At 38.2% G+C, this 21,627-nt stretch overlaps 2 protein-coding genes across 5 annotated transcripts in view; both read left to right on the top strand.

Moving 5' to 3' along the window:
• LOC307151397 (uncharacterized protein) overlaps positions 1-2,165 on the top strand; it is a 62,629-nt gene extending 60,464 nt beyond the window's left edge. For 2 of the 4 annotated variants that reach the window (XM_079859398.1, XM_079859397.1), the window contains exons 3-7: positions 501-587; positions 971-1,048; positions 1,328-1,432; positions 1,516-1,550; positions 1,671-2,165. In XM_079859398.1, the coding sequence (XP_079715524.1) occupies positions 501-587; positions 971-1,048; positions 1,328-1,432; positions 1,516-1,550; positions 1,671-2,000 (635 nt within the window). In that variant the 3' untranslated portion in view covers positions 2,001-2,165. The remainder of the gene's footprint in view (positions 1-500; positions 588-970; positions 1,049-1,327; positions 1,433-1,515; positions 1,551-1,670) is intronic. The other 2 variants (XM_079859399.1, XM_079859400.1) reach the window with 2 other exon arrangements.
• Positions 2,166-9,680: 7,515 nt separating this feature from the next.
• The window catches only part of LOC307148933 (B-cell receptor CD22-like), a gene marked incomplete at its 5' end in the record, with an annotated part of 28,625 nt that continues 16,678 nt past the window's right edge, over positions 9,681-21,627 (top strand). Inside the window, 3 exons of the mRNA XM_079854879.1 lie at positions 9,681-10,253; positions 10,635-10,811; positions 15,202-15,234. Coding sequence (XP_079711005.1) covers positions 9,681-10,253; positions 10,635-10,811; positions 15,202-15,234 — 783 coding nt within the window. The remainder of the gene's footprint in view (positions 10,254-10,634; positions 10,812-15,201; positions 15,235-21,627) is intronic.

Here is a 21,627-nt window from a genome sequence, read left to right as displayed (position 1 = left end):
ACGGTAAATGCAACGGTACGTTTTTTTTTACAGTGTACTTCCAAAATCCGTACATTTAACAGTATATTAATGTACAATTACATGAAATGTCCCGTGAGAGCTATTACAGTTTTTCACTGTATATAGTAAGGGTACATACCGTTAAGGAATTAACATTTTTTTTCCGTTGCTTTTTTACAGTTTTTTACTGTTAAAATTACGAACATTTTTAACAGTGCAATACAAATGAACAATCTGTGATTTGTTAATTTTGTTTCAACTTTATTTTACTGACAAAAGTACAAATAAAAGATTTCCCATGTTCTGGTCACACTTTATATTATAGGGTCCAATTGTCACTATTAACTATGACTTGGTAGTGCGTTAAAGTGAATTTACTGGATTTCTTTGGCACAACAAGAAACAGAGTGATTAAAACAGAGATTGAATGAAAGATTGTATGTATTTTAAATGAACTTCAGTGTCAGTGTTTTAAGTTGATCTTTCCTGTGATGCTTCAGATAAAAAGACCACTGAAGTTTCAACCATCAGCCCTTCTTCAGAAACACCGTCATCTTTCAGTACAACAGAACTGAATCCACAATCAGGTCAGTTCCTCTGTCTGTCGCTCTTTATGACTCTTATTTCTTGAAGATTGTGCTTCTAAATGCACTTGAAGTCATTTATACTGTATATATTAGATTCCTTTGAGATTAAATGTGTTAAAGTTGTTGAAGACTGAAGGTTCAGTCCTCAGATGTTTGCTCCTGGTTATTAAAATGCACTATTTGCTTTGGATAAGAGTGTCTTTAGAATGAACATTAAAATATTTTTAGTTGTGAGTAATCAGTGTTATGCATAAAATAATATACAACTTCTGTTCATATTCACGTGATGTGAATGGTTTGTGTGTGAATGTAGAGCTTTAGAGTTTATATGTGTTCATGTTCTCACTGCATGATTCACAGTCACTGGTGTTTCTCTCTGTCAGAGACTCATCAAACAGAAACTGAAACAACAAGAACAACAACAGGAAATACTACAGTTCAACTCTATCAGACAAACATTAGTAAGAACACAAACTACACTACCCATAATGCAACTGTCTGATCACATGATCAATCTTTGAAAGGAAATTGGTTTGAACATTTGTAGAGTCATGTACTCATGTGGTTAACTTGCTTTGACATCAACCACAGACAGAAGTGTTTCCTTCTGAAGAGTTGAGGTTTACCATTGCAGTTTCACGTCGGTTGCACAATATTATATAGACTATTATTCACTAAACAGTATAATCAGAATCAGCATTGTGTTGTTGTGTTGTACATCTGTACATTGTGTTGTTCAGATCTGGCTTCTGTTGCTGGCGGTCTGGGTTCGGTTCTGCTGGTTCTGACTCTGTGTTCTGGAACCTTCATCATCCTGAAGAAGAGGAAGAGGAAATCTGGGACAGGTAACAGTTTGTTTGTGATTATTAGTGTTATTATTTAGTTATATTTTAGTGTGTAAATTGACTTAATCTCTATTTTCATGCAGCTTTATTTCAGCAAAACATGCAGCACAATACAGAGGTGAGTGTTCAAATCTTTACCTGTAGATGATCAGACATACATGTTAAATGATTGTTTATTGATCAACAGAGAGAATTATCTACATAAACTATTCAATTATTAATGTATGTTGTTTTTCAGACTGAACGCATGTATGAGGATATTCCAAACACAGACGTCACCGTGGTAACATCTTCATCCAATCAGATGCCTGCATCACACCACAACAACTGTACAGAAGTCTCTACTCTTTACACCACAGTAACCAATCAGCAGCCTGATTCAAACCCCAGTCACACCCACTCGACCAATCAGGTGACAGATACAGCCGGTGATTATTATGCCAATATAAAGTCTCCTAAAGCAACACAGGACAGTGGGACAGAACTGATCTACGTAACAGCAACACATCCACATAACATCTCAACAAACGAGGGTCTAACGATATATTCAGTGATCAACCATAAATGAAAAAGACTCTCAAAATTTGGTAAAATCTACATTGTTTTAATTATTATTTAATCTTTTGTCTCACTTTTATGTACAAAACACAGTTTATAAAGTGTATAATGTATAAATAAAGTTAATATATAACTTCATATATAACAAACAATAAAGAAACATTGTTTGAATGGCCGTCAATGGAGAAAGTCGTATAGTGTAGTTTCAACATCTACCAGCAGGGGTTAATGGGGTTAATATGACATCTACCAGTAGGGGTTAATGGGTTAATATGACATTTACCAGCAGGGGTTAATGGGGTCAATATGACATCTACCAGCAGGGGTTAATGGACTTAATATGACATCTACCAGCAGGGGTTAATGGGTTAATATGACATCTACCAGCAGGGGTTAATGGGGTTAATATGACATCTACCAGCAGGGGTTAATGGGGTTAATATGACATCTACCAGCAGGGGTTAATGGACTTAATATGACAGCTACCAGCAGAGGTTAATGGACTTAATATGACATCTACCAGCAGGGGTTAATGGGTTAATATGACATCTACCAGCAGGGGTTAATGGACTTAATATGACATCTACCAGCAGGGGTTAATGGGTTAATATGACATCTACCAGCAGGGGTTAATGGGGTTAATATGACATCTACCAGCAGGGGTTAATGGGGTTAATATGACATCTACCAGCAGGGGTTAATGGACTTAATATGACAGCTACCAGCAGAGGTTAATGGACTTAATATGACATCTACCAGCAGGGGTTAATGGGTTAATATGACATCTACCAGCAGGGGTTAATGGGTTAATATGACATCTACCAGCAGGGGTTAATGGGGTTAATATGACATCTACCAGCAGGGGTTAATGGACTTAATTTGACAGCTACCAGCAGAGGTTAATGAGTTAATATGACATCTACCAGCAGGGGTTAATGGGTTAATATGACATCTACCAGCAGGGGTTAATGGGTTAATATGACATCTACCAGCAGGGGTTAATGGGGTTAATATGACATCTACCAGCAGGGGTTAATGGGTTAATATGACATCTACCAGCAGGGGTTAATGGGGTTAATATGACATCTACCAGCAGGGGTTAATGGGTTAATATGACATCTACCAGCAGGGGTTAATGGAGTTATTATGACATCTACCAGCAGGGGTTAATGGGTTAATATGACATCTACCAGCAGGGGTTAATGGGGTTAATATGACATCTAGCAGCAGGGGTTAATGGGTTAATATGACATCTACCAGCAGGGGTTATTGGGGTTAATATGACATCTACCAGCAGGGGTTAATGGACTTAATTTGACAGCTACCAGCAGAGGTTAATGAGTTAATATGACATCTACCAGCAGGGGTTAATGGGGTTATTATGACATCTACCAGCAGGGGTTAATGGGGTTAATATGACATTATTATGCACACCTGAATACAGGTGTCCTCATTAACAATCATATATCACCTATAAATGATTATATACAAAATTAATTGTAATTATTAAGAACTTTCTTAGTCTGTTCATTTGTTCGGGCAGTTGCACCACCTGACATTTTGGGGGTTTAATGCTGCCTTCAGGAATTATCATAAATAGGCCTGCTAGTTTCATAGTAAAAAAAAAAATGGACATCGTAATCACAACTTCAGAAGAAACAAAACGTAAAATAATATGGATTATTAAGTGTACAAAAAATGAATTCAAACTAAGGTTTTATAGAAAAGGGGTCAGCAGGGGTTAATGGGTTAATATGACATCTACCAGCAGGGGTTAATGGGTTCTTGCTACTAAACCTCAACAACTTGTCAAGAACAGTGGTAAAATGCCCTTTGCACAATATGTAAAATAAGTATTTGATGTCCCCAGAGTGTGAAGTTTTAGCTCAAAATACCCCGCAGATATTTTTATATAGCATGTTAAAATTGCCACTTTTTGAAGGTGAGCAAAAACGCACCGTTTTTGTGTCTGTCCCTTTAAATGCAAATGAGTTGCTGCTCCCGGCACAGAGGGCGGAGTTTCAATTACCTCCCCACACAGACATGCACTGAACATTTCAAAAAACGTTTAGCCTTTTATGTTCAAACCGGAGTCAGACAATGATGGAGACACTCAAGAAGAAGTGACAACATGTAGACAACATTTCTGAATGGTTAGTTGATGAATTTATGTAGCTTATGTGTAGTTATCTTCTAGTCATTGATTAGCATATTCTGTCCTGATAATGTATAAATCGTGTTCAGGGGGCGGGGTTTATGTAAATTATAGGGTTAGTGATGTCACTAACCCTGGAGGAATGCTTTGTAGTCCCTGCCAGCCGTTTGTTGTAGTCCTTAAAAAGCAATTTCTTTAAAGGTGCCCTAGAATGTGAAATTGAATTTATCTTGGCATAGTTAAATAACAAGAGTTCAGTACATGGACATGACATACAGTGAGTCTCAAACACCATAGTTTTCTCCTTCTTATTTAAATCTCGTTTTTGAAAAACACCCCTGAAAAACAGGCGAATCTCCACATAACACCGACTGTGACGCAACAGTTGGGATCATTAATATGTACGCCTCCAAAAATTTGCATATGCCAGCCCATGCTCAGTGCCAGGCGGAACTGCGCAGCCGAATCATCAGAAGTTCTGCAGGTGAAGAAACAAGCAGGAGGAGGATCATAGGGAAAATGGCAGATCTATCTATAATCTATCTATAATCGGATACCGCTACAGTTTAATTCGAAGTTGTTAGTTGCTCTGTCCATTTCACCACGGACTGTTTTTCTAACCTGGAACAATATCAAGCAGCCAGGCATCTCTCGGCGTCTCAAACGGACGAAGGGGGCAATTTCAACTAACGTTATATTCCCGCAAGCGGTAAGTAGTGATTTTATTAATGATAATTTACACTGTGTTATCTAGATCCAGCGCGATATTGTTTTTTCCTCGAGAGACATCGTGGCTTGCAAACGAGCGAACGAAGTATGGCAGTTGCTCAGTGTTTGGATGTACAAATGAACACAAAAGTATTTTTTTAGCTCCTTCATCCGAGCCTCTGGAGAACCAGTGGGTTATGTTAATTTCTGATGTGTAATTGTTCAAGTTCAGACAGATAATCTTTCTCTCAAAGTCGTTCAACACTGTTTATGCATCAGTAAATCGCGTTGCAGTGATAAGATCTTCATTCACGCGATCAACAGGCTGTCATCTGCTCAATGCTCATCACTGCAACCTTTTATGTGATGGGAATAGATCTAAATACTTAAAAAACTTCTCATGATTCGTTAATCCCGATAGCTGTAATAGTAAAAACGTATAAAAGCTGTAATAGTAAAAGTTTTCCAGATAGCTCTACATGTAATGCCAGATATTTCATATGCAAGCATGTCAGCCAATCACAGCAGAGGGCGTTTACATTGAAGTCTCACAGCAGACACGCCCCTTCAAACAGAGTGTTCAAATCAATGGATGAAATCAGGCTAGGAAATATGCCTTTTATTTCTAAATTATAACAAATTTTGATCTAAAAAACATACTAACATTATAAGGGCACCCCAGGAAACATTATAAAATAATAAAATAATCCATTCTACGGCACCTTTAAAAGCAAATATCTCCCTTTGCTTTGAACTTTGAGCGTTGTAACTTTGCAGATGTTGTTTATGCTCAAATAGCAACATTACACACTAACTAAAGTTAGAAAAGTGAAATCATAATCAACCATCCCTTTAAATGACTTATAATTGTGTTGTACGATGTGTGGAGATGCTGTACATGTAATAGATTTACACCAAAAGCTTTTTTTTTAAAACACAATTACACACCTAAAAGAATGGAAAGGTCAGTGTGTCTTTCATACATGCGCTTAGTCTGTCGTATCAGGTGTCATTGTGACATGTCATCGTGTCATTATGAAGTCTTCAGCAGGTTAATGTTAGACTGCATCACTTTGCCATGATCTAGTTTGTTTCTGTCGCCTCAGTGATGCAATAAAGATGTATTAAAGTGGAATATTGGTTCATTTTCTCATGTTGTCCATCAGAGGTCAGTGTGGAGGGAATCAGTTGTTTTATTTCCTCAAGACTTTTCTTCAGACACAAAGGAATATGTTTATTTCCACATTTTGAATGTGGTGCAGCCAATGAAAACCATAGGCAGGCATTATGCAAATGTGTTACTGCGTTACGTATGCATGTCACAGAAGTGAGACTGGAGTTACTGACGACTCGTTTAGGTGCTTCAGAGTCGATTCTTTCTTTTGGGAGACAGTAACTTATTTATCGTGCACTTTCGACTTCAGATCTTTGCAGACCGTTAACATTCACCGACAGCTCTATTACACACTGCATGAGAGGAATATTCCAACAAGCATAATAGAGGCACTTTAACTAATTAACTGAAGTTTCCTGTGACTGTAGATCAAAGACACTGGACGTCACTGTAATCCAGAGGACAAGGACACAGAAACAACAGTGGTTTACATCAGCTGTGTTTCCTCAACCAACACCACAACACAAATGAGCTCATTTTAACTAATAAGCCTATTATATAATAAACGTTCATAAACATATTAAGAACCATGAGAAATCTTCATCCTTCTCATAATTTACATTGTTGTACTGAAATTGGGTCCTCACCAATCTCGTTTTGTCTTTTCTATTCATAATTCAGAAAGACCAGATTCATTATGACTTGATTATGTTCTTGTTAAATGTAATTATCAGTCCTGTAGCAGTGTTATATTTGATCCTGATATGTTTACAGCTGACATACAGAAATATGGATCATAGAAATAAGGTAAATGTATTCAATGTTTAAAGCTGAATCTTCATGTGATGTTTTTATTCTTTAGTGTAATGGACACATTTCACCATGTTATTCTGAATTGCAAGTAAGCATACATTTTGTTTCATTATTATTATTTTGTATGTCTGTAGTTATTAATGTGTATATGGATTTGTCTGGTTAGTTTCATCTGTTCGCTCCTGCTGGCTGATGTTGTAACTACAATAATCTGCTGCCAAAGAGTGTACTTCTCCATTCATGACCATCAAAAGAAGCTGCATATTCTGATAAATCATTGAAAACAACGTATAAATGTCACAGCTTTTTAGAGTATCTTAAAAACAACTGCTATTGAGAAGCTTTAACTAATGAATAACTTTATCATTATAATACTAGGAGGCCTTTAGCCTCAGTTAATCATGTGATGTTTGTGGCATTACTGGGCAAACAGGAAGTGAAACTACAGCCACAGGAAGAGCTTTGAGGCTTCAGCTAAACACAATACATTTCCAAAATGCAACTCTTCTCAGAGCTTATATGATGGAGAAACTGTGTTTGGCAACGAATGTTTCCTTAAAATGTTTTACTTTTTTTTTCATAAGCGCTTAACATGTTATTAACATGTTTTGAAATTGGTGTATAAGAAAAATTGTGACTATTATGATTATTCTTTTATGGTTATTTTGCAGGATTAATCCTTTCAAATATATTATTCTGGTATTAATTAATTTATGAATAATATTTTTTGTCTGTTGTATATTTTGATATAATATATACTCATATATCCTATTCAAACCAGACGTCCGCTTTGACAGAGTACATGTCTACATTCTGCTGTCACTTCTCTATAAAGTGAGACATGTTCCCCTGCAAAGTCTGGTATCCGGCGTAATATTAGCTGTCGCATGAGTTTAGCAGAAAGTCCAGACATTATGAAAATACTTATTTGGCTCTCGCTGCTTCTATAGTGTTAAAACCACAATGTTGAGCTACGCTTGCAGAATATAAAACCAAGAGGCTTGAAAACGTTAGGCGTTTTCACATCTAACGCCACATGGAAACACAGACACACAGTCAGTGAACAGTATGAGTTTGACTCTCAACACGAGAGACGAGAAACAAGCGTATTATTTTACTCTCCACATATAGATGAGAGCAGTATTATTGCTGTTTGAGTTTCAGAGAGTCGTGTGAGGAACTACTGAGAGTTTCAGACTGATTTTCTGAACTGAACTGATGAAGAAATGAAGTTTCCACTGATAGTTTGTGTGTTTCTGCTGACGGGTAAGAGCTGAAGATCTCTACTAAAAGTGTTTATTATCTAACATTATGGTGTGTGTTATCAGTGTACATGAGTAAAGCAGTGTGTGTGTGTGTGTGTGTGTGTGTGTGTGTGTGTGTGTAGTGAGCAGTTCACTGTCTGTGGACATTACAGTGAGAGGAACAGAGGGACGACGAGTGATCATTACGTGCCCTTATCCAGAAGGATATAAAGAATATTTCAAATACTTCTACAGAGGACCTTCCAAAAAGAGGGACCTTATACTACAAACTGATGGAAGAAAGACTGTATATATCAGTGGCAGATTCTCACTGAAGGATAATCCTCAGACCAGATCATTTACAGTGACCATCAGTAACCTGAAGATGGAAGATGCTGGACCGTACGCATGTAGATCTGGAGCTGAACAATACCAACAAATCCAGCTAAATGTGATCAGAGGTGCCTGATATTCATTATTGAACAACAATCTGCTTCATCCTTCATGTTTATGCTTCATGCTGTAGTTAAAGGAGAACTCCGGTTAATTTTAACATTGAGCTAATTTTTTTGTCAATTTGGAGTGCTTTCAATACAGAGAACAACGACAAAAATCGGTGTTGCCTACACCGTGTTATCCTCTTTTTAAAATTTGCACCCTGTTGACTTCAATGGGGCAATATTTAAACCTGCTTTTAGCCTCTTAACATCCTTGATGTGTCATTACAAGTGCACAGGTCATGTGAGTGATTCCTTCAGAGTGAACAACGAGTGAATCTGACTGCAGTAGATGTGAAAGATATGAATAAAAATGAAGTTAATTAAGCCAGCGCAAATACCTGTATTTACATCCTGTTTTCGGTTGAAGTCCAAAGTAGTCGATTGTCGAGTTCACGCGCATAGGTTTAGTTACCTATGATCACGCGCGTGAACTCGGCAATCGACTACTTTGGACTTCAACCGAAAACAGGATGTAAATACAGGAACACGCCTCCTCTTTGCGCTGAACCGCCCCCGGGAGCGCAAGTTCATTCCCTAGTTTACCGACGTGCTTCTGTGGAGGGAAAAGCGCGCTTTGCGCGGGTGCAAAATAGGAATGATACATGCGTCGGTGTACAAAGTCAATTGCGCTGGGTGCAAGATAGGGCCCATAGAGTTTTTGACTATAAAATGCAGACCATTCTGCAGAATTTACAACTATCATCATTACATCAGTATACATCCCACCCAGTGCAAACAGTAAGGAGGCCCTGAACGTGCTCTACCGCTCCATCAGTGATCTGCAAAACGAACATCTGGAGGGTGTTTTCATTGTGGCAGAGGACTTTAACCAGGCTAAAATGAAGACAGTTCTCCCTCATTTCCATCAGTATGTGGATTTTGCTACCAGGGGTATGAACAGACTGGATTTAGCCTACACTAACACCAAGAAGGCATTTGAGGAAGTCCCCCGCCCCCACATTGGCTCCACTTCTCTGTGATGCTAATTCCTGCATACAGGCCACTGCTTATCAGGAAAAACCTACAGTGAAGCAGGCGAGGGTCTGGCCTGAGGGTGCTATGTCAGCATTACAGGACCGCTTTGACTGCACTGATTGGGATACACATCAATGCGGAGGAGTGTGCTGCGCCTGTGTCCACATATATTCAGTAGTGCATGGAGGATGCATGTGTCACCAAGAACATCACCACACGAGCCAATCAGAAGCCCTGGATGACCAGCGGGGTAGGTGCAATGCTGAAGGCACGAAATGCTGCGTTCAAAGCTGGTCACATGGTGGAGCTCAGAACAGCTGGAGCCAACCTGAACTGTGCCATTAGGGCTGAAGAACATGCCCATAGCCAGAAAATACAGGGTTTCTTCTGCAACCCTACGAACACCAAACGCATGTGGCAGGGTATGCAGACTCCACCACCCTGTGAGGACAACACACGCTTTCTCAACAAACTCAACACATATTTTGGACGGTTTGAAGCACTAAACACCACTCCTGTGAGAAAAAGTGTTCCTCATGACAACATCCCAGGACGGGTGCTTAAGGAATGCGCTGATCAGCTGGATCCTGTCCTCGCAGACATCTTCAACACCTCGCTGAATCAGGCTGTTGTTCCCTCATGCTTCAAGACAGCTGCCATAATACCAGTGCCCAAAAAATGCACAATATCATTCCTCAGTGATTATCGTCCTGTTGCACTCACTTCTATAATGATGAAGTGCTTCGAGAGGCTGGTAAAGTACCATATCATCTCAAAACTCCCTTCCACATTTGACCCCTCACTCTCAGAGAAAAACACACAAAAGCTATCACTGGGGCGGTACCTTTTCAAAAGGTACACCTTTGTACCTAAAGAGTGCATAAGGTATACATATTGGTACCAAAAGTGTAAATATTAGTACCTAAATGGTACATATTTGAACCTTTTTGAAGGGTACCGTCCTAGTGACAGCTTTTGTACCTTTATGAGTGTTTCCAGTTTGCTTACCGCCCCAATCGCTCCACAAGAGCTCATTTCCTCTACTCTTTTGTAGCCAGGCCCATCTAGAGGACAACACTCACGTGCGAATGCTGTTTGTGGACTTTATTCCCCCCATATTTCTGGTTATGAACAGGCCTACAGGGAGGAGGTGAGACAGCTTGTGGACTGGTGCAACAGAAACAACCTGCTCCTGAATGTAGACAAAACGAAGGAGATCATTGTTGACTTTAGGAGAAAGCAACACATCCACACACCACTCCTCATCAACGACACTGCGGTGGAATTAGTCAGTAGCACCAAGTTCCTGGGGGTGCAGATCACAGAGAGTTTGACATGGAGCCTCAACACGGCCTCTCTTTTAAAGAGAGCTCAGCAGCATCTATACTTTTTGCGCTGTCCCTCCAATCCTCAGCACTTTCTACAAAGGCACTATGGAGAACACACTGACCAGCTGCATCTCTGTCTGGTTTGGGGACTGCAAACCTCAGCCTGGAAGTCTGTACGGAGAGTGGCGAGGACAGCAGAAAAGATCATCGGCTCTTCACTGCACTCAACTCTGACCCGGCCAAAAACATTTTAAAACACCTCACCCATCCTCATCATGGACTGTTTTTCTGCTGCCCTCTGTCAAGAGGTTTCTCAGCATTCGGGGCAGAACAGCCAGATAATGCAACAGCTTTTTCCCACAAACTATCAGACTCCTGAACTCAAAAAAACCTTAACCCCCTGAGGTCGGCTATCGCGCCGGCGCGATAGGCTCGTTTTTTTTCGTATGAGTGCAAAAAATTTTTTTTAAAAAAATATTAATTTTTATCTTATATGCTTGTGTTATACATCAATCGATCCTGTTTAGTGTGTATTTTTTTTGTGTATGCTCATAATAAAAACAAAGTGTTGTGCTTTTCGCCAAATAAAGAAAAATAAACATGATGCGAGTTCTGTCGTCAGTGAAGTCAATTCTGAAACGCGTCCGAAAATGAACTGTAACTCAGCGAATACTCAGTCAAACAGGCATACAGTCACACAGGCATGAAGCTTGAATTATCTTCTTTCAAATGAAGTAATTTTTATAAAAAACAAATATTCACAGTTTATATAATATGTATGTAAAGAGAGAGATGTCAGTCGTTCTCATCTCAGCTAATTAAGTTTTAATGTGACTCCGCCTTCGGAGACCGCGCTATTCAAACGCAAATGTGAGGCGATCCATACAAACCTGTGAAACGCCCACATCCGCTGGATAAGGCCGGTGAAACACTGGATGCGTGGCGTAAGCGTCTCAGCTGCGTGGCGTGTCCGTTTTTATTTCGGCTCCCATCCATGTTAACAGTTTAGAGTTTGCATACTGCCTGTGTGAGACGCGCGTCTCAGGCGCGGCACGAGCCGCGTGGAAAACGCGTGCATTCTAGAAATAGAACCGACGCCTATTTTTCACGCGACACGCAAGCGTCTTGGAAGCGTTTCCATGCAAAATTGAATAGGAAAATCAGTTTATTTGTCATTTTGACACGAATACATATTAATAAATGTCCTTTTGATGTTTAAAAGTGTCTAGGTTTTGACATAAATGCAAATATAAATGTAATTTTACAAAATATGATCGATTTTCAAATACTGCTGTATTGAATGAACAGCTTTTAGCAAACTCTATTGCTATACTGAGATGAGGAATATATACTGTATGTGTTTTGTCAAAAATAAAGTCATCAACTAACTAATGAATCCTTTACTTTGAAATACGTATGATAAAATGTATACTTTAGTTTTGAAAGACGTTGACTAGTTTTGAAAAGATTATAAAGTATGTATGTGCATGCATATATATATGTGTGTGTGTATATATGAAGAGTTCAGATGCAAAAGCCTCTAAATGCCATCTGAAATTTTCTCCTAGAATGATCATTTTTATGAAGCTTGTATATTTAAGTTAGCTATAGGTGACACGTCACCTGAATGAATGGCTCATTAAGTATGCAGGGACATAGTCTCACCAGGTGTGAACTACTACATATGCATGATGCTGTTGGAGCGTTTACGCCCCATCCGCATATTGGCTTTCCAAACTAAAAGTGTTTCACAAAACTAAAATCAATGTATCGTTTTTTTGTGGATGATTAGGCAGGATGATTTTCATATCATTTTGAAGAAAAAACACTAGGCGATGAAATCCATTAGTCAAAAGTCTTATTGCCACATATTTAGTATGTGTTTTGTGGCCTTATTTCAGAAACTTTAGTTTTTAGTTTTTTCAATAACCACGCATAAACATTATTCTCTCAAAAATGCAGACATGTACATACATGTTGCTCACATATTATGGTAGCCCTGTTTGTGCTAAATAGTGTGTAATTTTTTTTTGCCATTAATATGTTTATAAGCAACTGAAAAAAGCACAAATGTCAGGGCATGTCAGAACATCTCAAGGACCCCAAAAACACCCCAGACCCCAGAGGGTTAACCATTATATCTCACTGAATCCTCTGCTGTGAGCCTCATGTGAACTTGACCGGGTTATTACAATTATAGTATTTATTTATTATGTGGAATAACTATTTATATGCCACCACTTAACAAGGGCAAACGGTTGGATTTACATGCCGCCAATTATCATGTGCAACATCATTATTTTTATGCTGCTGTCAAACTCTTTTTAGTGTTATATTTGAATGCATGTTGTAGCATTTTTTTTAATTTTTTTTTTTTTTTATGAGCCAGTGGAATGGAATTTTGTTCATACAGCGGGGGAAATAAGTATTGAACACGTCACCATTTTTCTCAGTAAATATATTTCCAAAGGTGCTAATGACATGAAATTTTCACCAGATGTTGATAACAACCCAATTAATCAGTACATACAAAGAAACCAAAACAAATAAGCTCAGAAATTAAGTTATGTGTAATAATGTGAAATGACACAGGGAAAAAGTATTGAACACATGAAGAAAGGGAGGTGCAAAAAGGCATGGAAAGCCAAGACAACAGCTTAAAACTATTAGTAATTAAAAAGCAATCCAGCCCCCTGTCCGTGGAAATTAATAACAGCTGGTTCAGTCCTAACGGATGGCCTACAAAAAGGTCTCATTGCCAAGGTGTCACACAAGACACATCTCATGATGGGTAAAAGCAAAGAGCTGTCTCAAGACCTTCGCAACCTAATTGTTCCAACACATAATGATGGCATTGGTTATAGGCGCCATTCTAAGCTTCTGAATGGTCCAGTGAGCACTTTTAGGGCCATAATACGGAAGTGGAAAGACAATCATTTCACCATAAATTTGCCTCGACCAGTGCTCCACGCAAGATTTCTGATAGAGGAGTGAAAAGAATAATCAGAAGTTTATTTTGTTGTTTAGGTTGTGATGTTCCTCAACACATTAATCAAGTGTACAACAACTGAATGTTTGACGTGTCATTTTACAGACAGTGTTTTCTTTAGCACTTTCTTTGTTCTGCAGTTTCTAAGACATAGTGACATGAGCATTCATAGTGACATGAGCACAGCATTTCTTTATGTGGGATTTATTGACAGAGACTTTTATCCAAAGTGACACTGTATCGTTTCAGATCATAAAGTGTCTTCTAAATGAGCACTAATACAATCTAATTATCAGTAATGAGTTATTTGAACAGAAAACACAACATTTGTTCGTATGCAGCAATAGCAAACAATGTTATGAGTGTGTTTGTCTATTATTGTTATTTTGTTACTCAGATCTGGCGACCCTGACTCTGAAACAGACCAGGATCACTTCACACAATTTAAAAAAGAAATAAAGAACTGCCGCCCTGTTTCACTTCTGTGCTCTGATTTAATAACATGTTTGTCCAGCCAATTCACCTGTGCAGTCCTGAACGCGCATCTCAGAACTGTTTCTATGGAAATCTGAGCTTACAGTGACATGATTACCAATTTGGAACTTCTATTTAAAAGGCAGGACTTCCTTTACTAAAGCCGCCATATGTGAAAAAGGCCTCAAGCGTTACTCTGACAGGACTGATTTCCTCTTCCTCTTGGGTGTGATGTCTCTCAGCGTCTCTCCATCGCTTATGAAGGTCACGTGATCACACTGTGATGCTGAAGTTTCACTTACTAAAGAGGAAACGGTATTTTTAGAGACGTGATGCATTCAAGAAGAACAAGGCTGCTGAAAAAATAAATGCTTTGTTCTCATGATAAAAACATTCAGATTAATCAATTCTGTTTCTGTTTTAAGTTCTTCGTTTATTTAACTTCCAGATTGATATTAATAAATCAGTAAACTGGAGGTTCATCAAATGCACAGCTGGTGATGTTATCGATGAAATGTGTGTTTTGACGTCACTGCTACTGCAATACCTTCCAGTGTTTTACAAGCTAGGATAGTTGGTCTGCATGTTCAAATTAAAGAAAAATTATTCAAGCAATTATTTTCTGTTTCCTGAGAACAGTTTACTTGTCATTACTATCTATATGCAACAGATTAAATATAGATATTCCCAAGTTTGAAGACATTATAACATGAGCATCTTTATGGACTGATGTAAAGTTGCTCTCAGTTTAATGTGTATGCCTTTAGTCTAATGTTGTCTGTTAAAACTCTTCCTCTGCTCGATCTGCACTAGGTGAGGTGTCATAAGCTCATGTGAAAGTATAAGGTGTTAATCACGTGTCATTCAGAGTGTGAAAACACCAATACTGGTTTCATCCTGATCATTTGAAGTGCTGTCACTGGTCACGGGTGTTGGTGAAACGGGTAAGAGCTTGATTTTATAACTGTTCTGTTAAATATCTTAAGTGTGGGGGATTTATGGGAGATTGGTTGGGGCTAGTTGTCACAGGGCTGTGTCTCAGTAACTATATGGTTTAAAATCAAAAGTCCAATAGCACAATGTTTTCTCTAGCAGTGTTTTGTATGTTGGTGAAAAACACCTTAAAACTTTAATATTTTATCAACAAGAAACTGTATAATACAGGCTGACTATTTAATGAAAGCTGCTGTCAATCAAAAGGGGACGGGGAAAGGCTTTAGACAGTTCCGTACTCAAGCAGTGCAAACATGATGGTTGCTGTCATTTTCTTGCATAAATAAAAGTATTTCATTGATTTCTGTTTGACTTTAACCCTCTGGGGTCTGAGCTGTTTTCTGGGCCCTGGAGGTGTTCTGACATGCTCTGACATTTCTGGTTATTTCTGTTACTTATGATATTTTCATGGCTAAAGTCTGATTACACTGTATTCAGCACAAACTCTGCTACAATAATATATCAGCAGCATTTATGTAAAAGTTTGTAGTTTTGAGATAATAACATTTATGCGTGGTTTGTGAAAAAAACAAAAAACAATTGTCACTGAAATAAGGCCATGAAACCCATACTGATTATTTCTTCATAAGACTTTTGAAAATTGTATCACGTAGCCTAGAATATTTGCTCCAAAACTATGTGAAAATCACCCTGACTGCTCATTCAGATAAGACAATATATTGATTTAAGATTTCTAAGACGTGTTTTGTGTTAGAAAGCTTTATTCGAAGGGGCGGATCACCTCATTAATATGTAAGGTTTTCTCACATGAGAAAGACAAAGGCACTCCCTAATGGCCCTATTAGGAGCTATCAGGCCCTGTCATTCTGAGCAACCTTGCACAAAGAATGAGGAGATTTAAAAAAAGAATGGCTTTTAGATTGTGTTGAATTTATTTACAACACAACATAATCCAGAGATACACAAATGACAAAAAACACATTATTTAACACACTGAACTAAAGACAGAGACTTGAACTGTCACACACCTTTGTGCCATTCCTGAAACATAGTACATACCTTTCATTTCCATGGTGTTTGATTTTTCACTTTAGCATGTTCATGTATGGAGACTTATGTGAATGTTGAAGTCAGCAGGACTTATTCAGTGACATCTTGTTCCTCTAAAAACAACAACAAAACAGCTGTGAACATGCTGATATCAAGAGAAACTATGCTGCACAATTTGGGGAATACATTATAGATTTTTCAGGTTAAAATAGCTTTTTAAAATGTACAGAATACACACACACACACACACACATATACATATATATATATATATATATATATATATATATATATATATATATATATATATATATATATATATATTGTAATAATATTAGCTCAAAGGGGAAATATTAATAATAATCCATAATTACCAATTATGATTAATTATTAATATTTGGGTCAGTTAATTAGATTAACTTTGAGGTAAGCCAAATTAATGTTACAATCAATTAATCAGTTCCAACGAACTCTTTGATTATTAATTTATTCTAAGGAAAATGTATTGTTCATGGTCACTGAAAAATAATTATTCCTTATGTACAGCAATTAGCATGTAGCAAGATCAAAATCGTAAAAGGGACTTTGTATGCAAACAGAGGATCAGAAACCAAATTCATAATTGTGCACGTTTTATTAACTCTTCGGAGTCTTGGGCTATTTTGGCCGTTTTTGAGTACTTTTTATTTTTTTTATTTTGCGACATAAACAAATGTTTACCATACCAATGTTTGGTATTGTTTTTTTCAGCACAACATCACCTATATGAACAGACAATTATTTTTTCACTTTTATGTACTGTATCAACATACTGGACCCAAAATCACACAAAAAACACAAAATCCGAATAGAAAAATTATATTTTTTTTACTACAAAAAACACAAACATGCTCAATGAAGCATTTTAAAAGGTTTAAAATGTAAACACAAGTTGTAAATGTCAACATATACAGGTAAAATTCAGATATAATCAAGCTATATACAAAAAAAATATGATTTACAAAAAAAAAAAGCGAGTGTAGCCATAGGCTTTTTTCCCTCTTTTTAGCTTTGCCACTTTTTAAAAGTTTATGCACACAATTATACAGAGAGCTATATTTAAGGCCTTGCATTCCCAGAGTATGAGGGTTCCCATTTAGTGCAAATACAACATAAAAAAGGTAAAATTGAGATAAAATCTAACTATATACAGCAAAAAGCAGGTGTGGCAATAGGCGTTTTTTTCTTTTCTTTTTTGCTTAGAAACTCTACAAAACACTTCATGTACAATTACACAGACAGCTACATTACAGGGCTTTCCTTCCTTGAGTAATAGGGGTTCCTAAAAAGTGCAAATATACTATACAAAAGGTAAAATGAACACAAAATCAAACTATATATATACAACTATTTACAACGAATATCAGGTGAGTTTTTTTTTTTATCTGTGCCACTCCTCAAAACAGTTTCTGTCAACAATGAGACTAAAGACATTCGCTTCATTTTCCGTCCACAAAAAACTACCTAAACTACCTAAACTATCTACACTACTCCTAAACTACTCTCAAAATCTATTCAAACTTTTCCAAAAACTAGCAATAATCTCTCTCTCTCTCTCTTTCTATATATATGTCTCTCTGTCTACTCCGTCAATCTCCCGACTTCCGCGGGCGCCTTTCAATTTCACTTCTTTGCTCAGTTGGCTCCTCCTCCACTCCCTAAAATGTGCAGCCTGAAGAGCAGAGTCAGCAGATTCACACATTTTTCTCCGTTTTGTTTTATGACAAAAACCGACGAAGTTATGAGAATAAATGCAACGCCTGTCGCATCCCATCTTGCGTTCCTTTATGAACGCGTCAATATTTTCAATATTTTTTTATATAAAGTTTAAATTATCATATCTCCGTTTTTACTTGGTCTATCAACACAAAACAAAAAGTAAAATAGAGTTTCAAGCCAGCACTTTCGACAGAAGTGGACAGCAGCGCTCAACGTGACTTTGTTTTTATGCTTCGACGTCTTAAACTGGTCATGTGATTTGATCACGCCGGCGTGATCGGCAACTCGGAAGAGTTAACTAAATCACAAACATAACTAACACTAAACAAACATAAATACATTCATACATCCATACATACATGCATAGGTAAAGGGGTGAGTGATGTGGAACCGGAAACAGGAAATAGAACTATGGAATACAATCTATTTCAGTATGGAAAGAAATGAAAAAAACCATCAGCTTATTTCATAGCAATCTCATCAAAGAATACTTGCATGGCAGTTGCAATCGTGGAAAATTCTTTGAGTGGATGAAGATTGGATTCGTTGATGGGTCTATGGCCTTGAAGAAAAGCATGGTGGCTTCGAGCACATGGCTGTTGTGAGTCGAAGCCTGCTGTCCTGGCTTGAAGACCAGGAGTGGATCGTTGAGTCAGTGATGGTAAAGTTGCAGTTGTTTTCTAGATTGAAGAAAAGTCTGACTCCCTTTTTGGAGTATGAAAGCATGGCAGGCATTGCTCAGGCCTGTTTGGGCCCAGGGAGCTGGGCACAAGTGGGGGGGGGGAAGGATCCAGCCCCTCCCCCAGTAACAGCAGAAGCTGCCTTGTTGTCGGATGAGAAGCGTTGAGAAGAGAGCGCGGTCACTGTGGTCAGTCTCTAATAAAGCCTGAGAATGGCCACCCCTCTCTGGGTTTGCTGTACCAATGAGAAGGGTGGACTGTCTGGCGGGAGTTTCTTCTGTCACCAGGATTTACAAGCCTTTGTCTTAAGCGTGCTCACTCGGACTGGCATGCTGGATTGGTGTTTAATGACACTACTAAGGAAGATTCTTAGTAATTCTAATGTGTTGCACAGCTATTGGCATATCATGTACACAATCATTTCGATCTTCAAAGTACCAATTTATCGAGACCAAACATGGTTACATAGACAGTTGGTCTTGTAATAACTACATAGTATCAAAGAGATCATAGTATCAACAGAATTATTAAAAGACAAAACACACAACAGTAAATCATTCTCAAAATGTTCTGGAATGCCTGTTCATTTCATGTCAGTCAGTTCATCAATAAATGAATTCAGGAGAGTTTGTTCTGATATCTGTGGCAGAGTTAGTTACTTGTTAGCATTCCTGAGAGTCATAAAACATCCTATCTGATCGCGGCCATGGCAACCAGGCCCCTTTCGCCCCGCCTGGGGGGTTGGGACCCTGCTCTCGGATGGAAGTTTTAAAGATTTGTGTGTGCCTATGGCAAATAATTGTGTCTGATTTGTCTCAGTCGCTACAATATATATATACTAGCCTACTTTTACCATGCTGTGTTTTATTATAGAATATAAAAACATCCTCGTGTCGAACATGTATACAAGCACTGAAAGCTTGCCTACCATTCTAGTTCACATTTCATGTTTCTGTCTATATATACATGTACATATATGACATTAGGCTTAGTTCATGTTTTTACTCCAAACTCATTTCATAACATACATTTTAATCTGGCACGACCAGTTTAACATGTCTTACCTTAAAAATCTTCTCATCTTCAAATCGCGTTCTTCTGAGGTAAATCCGAGGTAAATTCAAGGTAAACAGCACAGCACAGCACAGCACAGCTTACAGTCTTCCAACTCGATGAAAGCAGAGAAGAGTAAGTTACGAAGTCTCTGCTTCTTTGTTTTGAGGTGATGAGGGCGTTTACAGGTCTGCGTTTCTCCGCATGGATCATTTGCATGTCAATCGCTCGTGCGCGCGTGGGTGTGGTCACATTATAGTTAATTAGGACGCGTTTGAGAAACTGTACATGCCGCTGCTTTCGTATGGATTACTTAAAAATATAATATTTGTTTTTTATATAATTTACATACTTTACAAATAGAGATTCCAAGCGTTGTATAGACATGCGTTTCAAGTCTGTGAGACAAACATTCGCTGAGTTACAGGTCATTTTCTGTCGCGTTTCAGAATGAGTTTCTCATTGAGAGAGACGGCAGAACGCGCATCATGTTTATTTTCTTTGTTTTACGAAAAACACAACATTTTGTTTTTATTATGAGTGTACACAAATAAAAGAAGACATTTAACAGCTTTGAATGATGTACAACACAAGTATGTAAAATCAAAATCAACAGAGTATTTTGCACTGATATAAAAAAAAAACGAGCAGATCGCTCGTGCGCGTGCGCCCTTAATGCCGCCGGCGTGATTGCCGACCTCAGGGGGTTAAGCTAAGAACTAGAGCGTATTTCTCTTTTAGTTCTCTGTTCAATCTCAAAATAGATGGTGCTCAGTTTTCATAAGAAAAGGAAGATGAGGTCACTGATGCTACATTAGGTAACCCACACACTTGTACATGTGCATGCACAGCTATAGTCAAGATACAGGGGGTTTATGTTGAGCTAGTGTCTTCATCTGTAGGTCCAAGAATAGGCTGAGGCTAGTGCTAATATTAGTTTAAAATAAATCAAAAACAAACACGTGTTCTCTGAGCTTACATATATTTCTCAGTAGATCAAAGTAGCATAAAGTCTGCTCTGGAACAGACACAGCGCACGAGTCCTCAGCCCACTCACTCTCAGAATCTCCCAGTTTTCCAGTGGCTTTTATCCGGTCTCTCCATGCCAATTACTGCAACAATACACAGATGTTTATCATTATGCACATGGCCTGTTTATTCACCGCTTGTCTCCAGTCTCTTGCTTTGTTCAAATACCCACACTTGTGGTCTTGGCTACTTGAGAGCGCATGCACGCGACAGAAAGTAAGTGCCTAATACTGTCCTATGACTTAAAAATGCCAAAGTGCAGTGCCCTTAATGCACACTAAACCCACACTATCTCGAATACCACTTCGGAGTATTCAAGGCTAAGAGTATCCCATCATGCATTATGTTCGGGAACTCATGTGCCCGGAAATCGCGAGATGTCGAGGAAAACATTCCACTGTAATTTAAATGAATTTGATAAATATAATTTGGAATTAAAAATATAAAGTGTTGCAAATTTTATTGGTGCAAATGTGGCAATCTGGATTTCAAAGGTTTACTAAAATGCCACCCCGGAAATGGTCCGGGGACCCAGTCACACACTGTAAAGCACACAGATTCGCAGTGGCTGAGTCAGATATCAAACAATGGATAAACGGTTCACAGATTTTTTTCAATACTTCGCACAATAGAATACAAACTGGTATCTTTTTAGTATACAAACATTAAAAAAGGGGGAAATGCATCAATCATGGAGCACGATACACAGACACACATACACACTTTACCACTTCAGAATTGGGGAGTTCGTCTTGCCTATCCAATCAACACAGCAGCTACTTGTGTTCTCACACCACACCAAATTCAACCGCT

This window comes from Squalius cephalus (assembly GCF_949319135.1).
Source record: "Squalius cephalus genome assembly, chromosome: 2".
Classification (NCBI taxonomy): Eukaryota; Metazoa; Chordata; class Actinopteri; order Cypriniformes; family Leuciscidae; genus Squalius; species Squalius cephalus.
The sequence above is the reverse complement of the archived record's forward strand: the minus strand, read 5'-3'. Positions and strand labels throughout refer to the sequence as shown.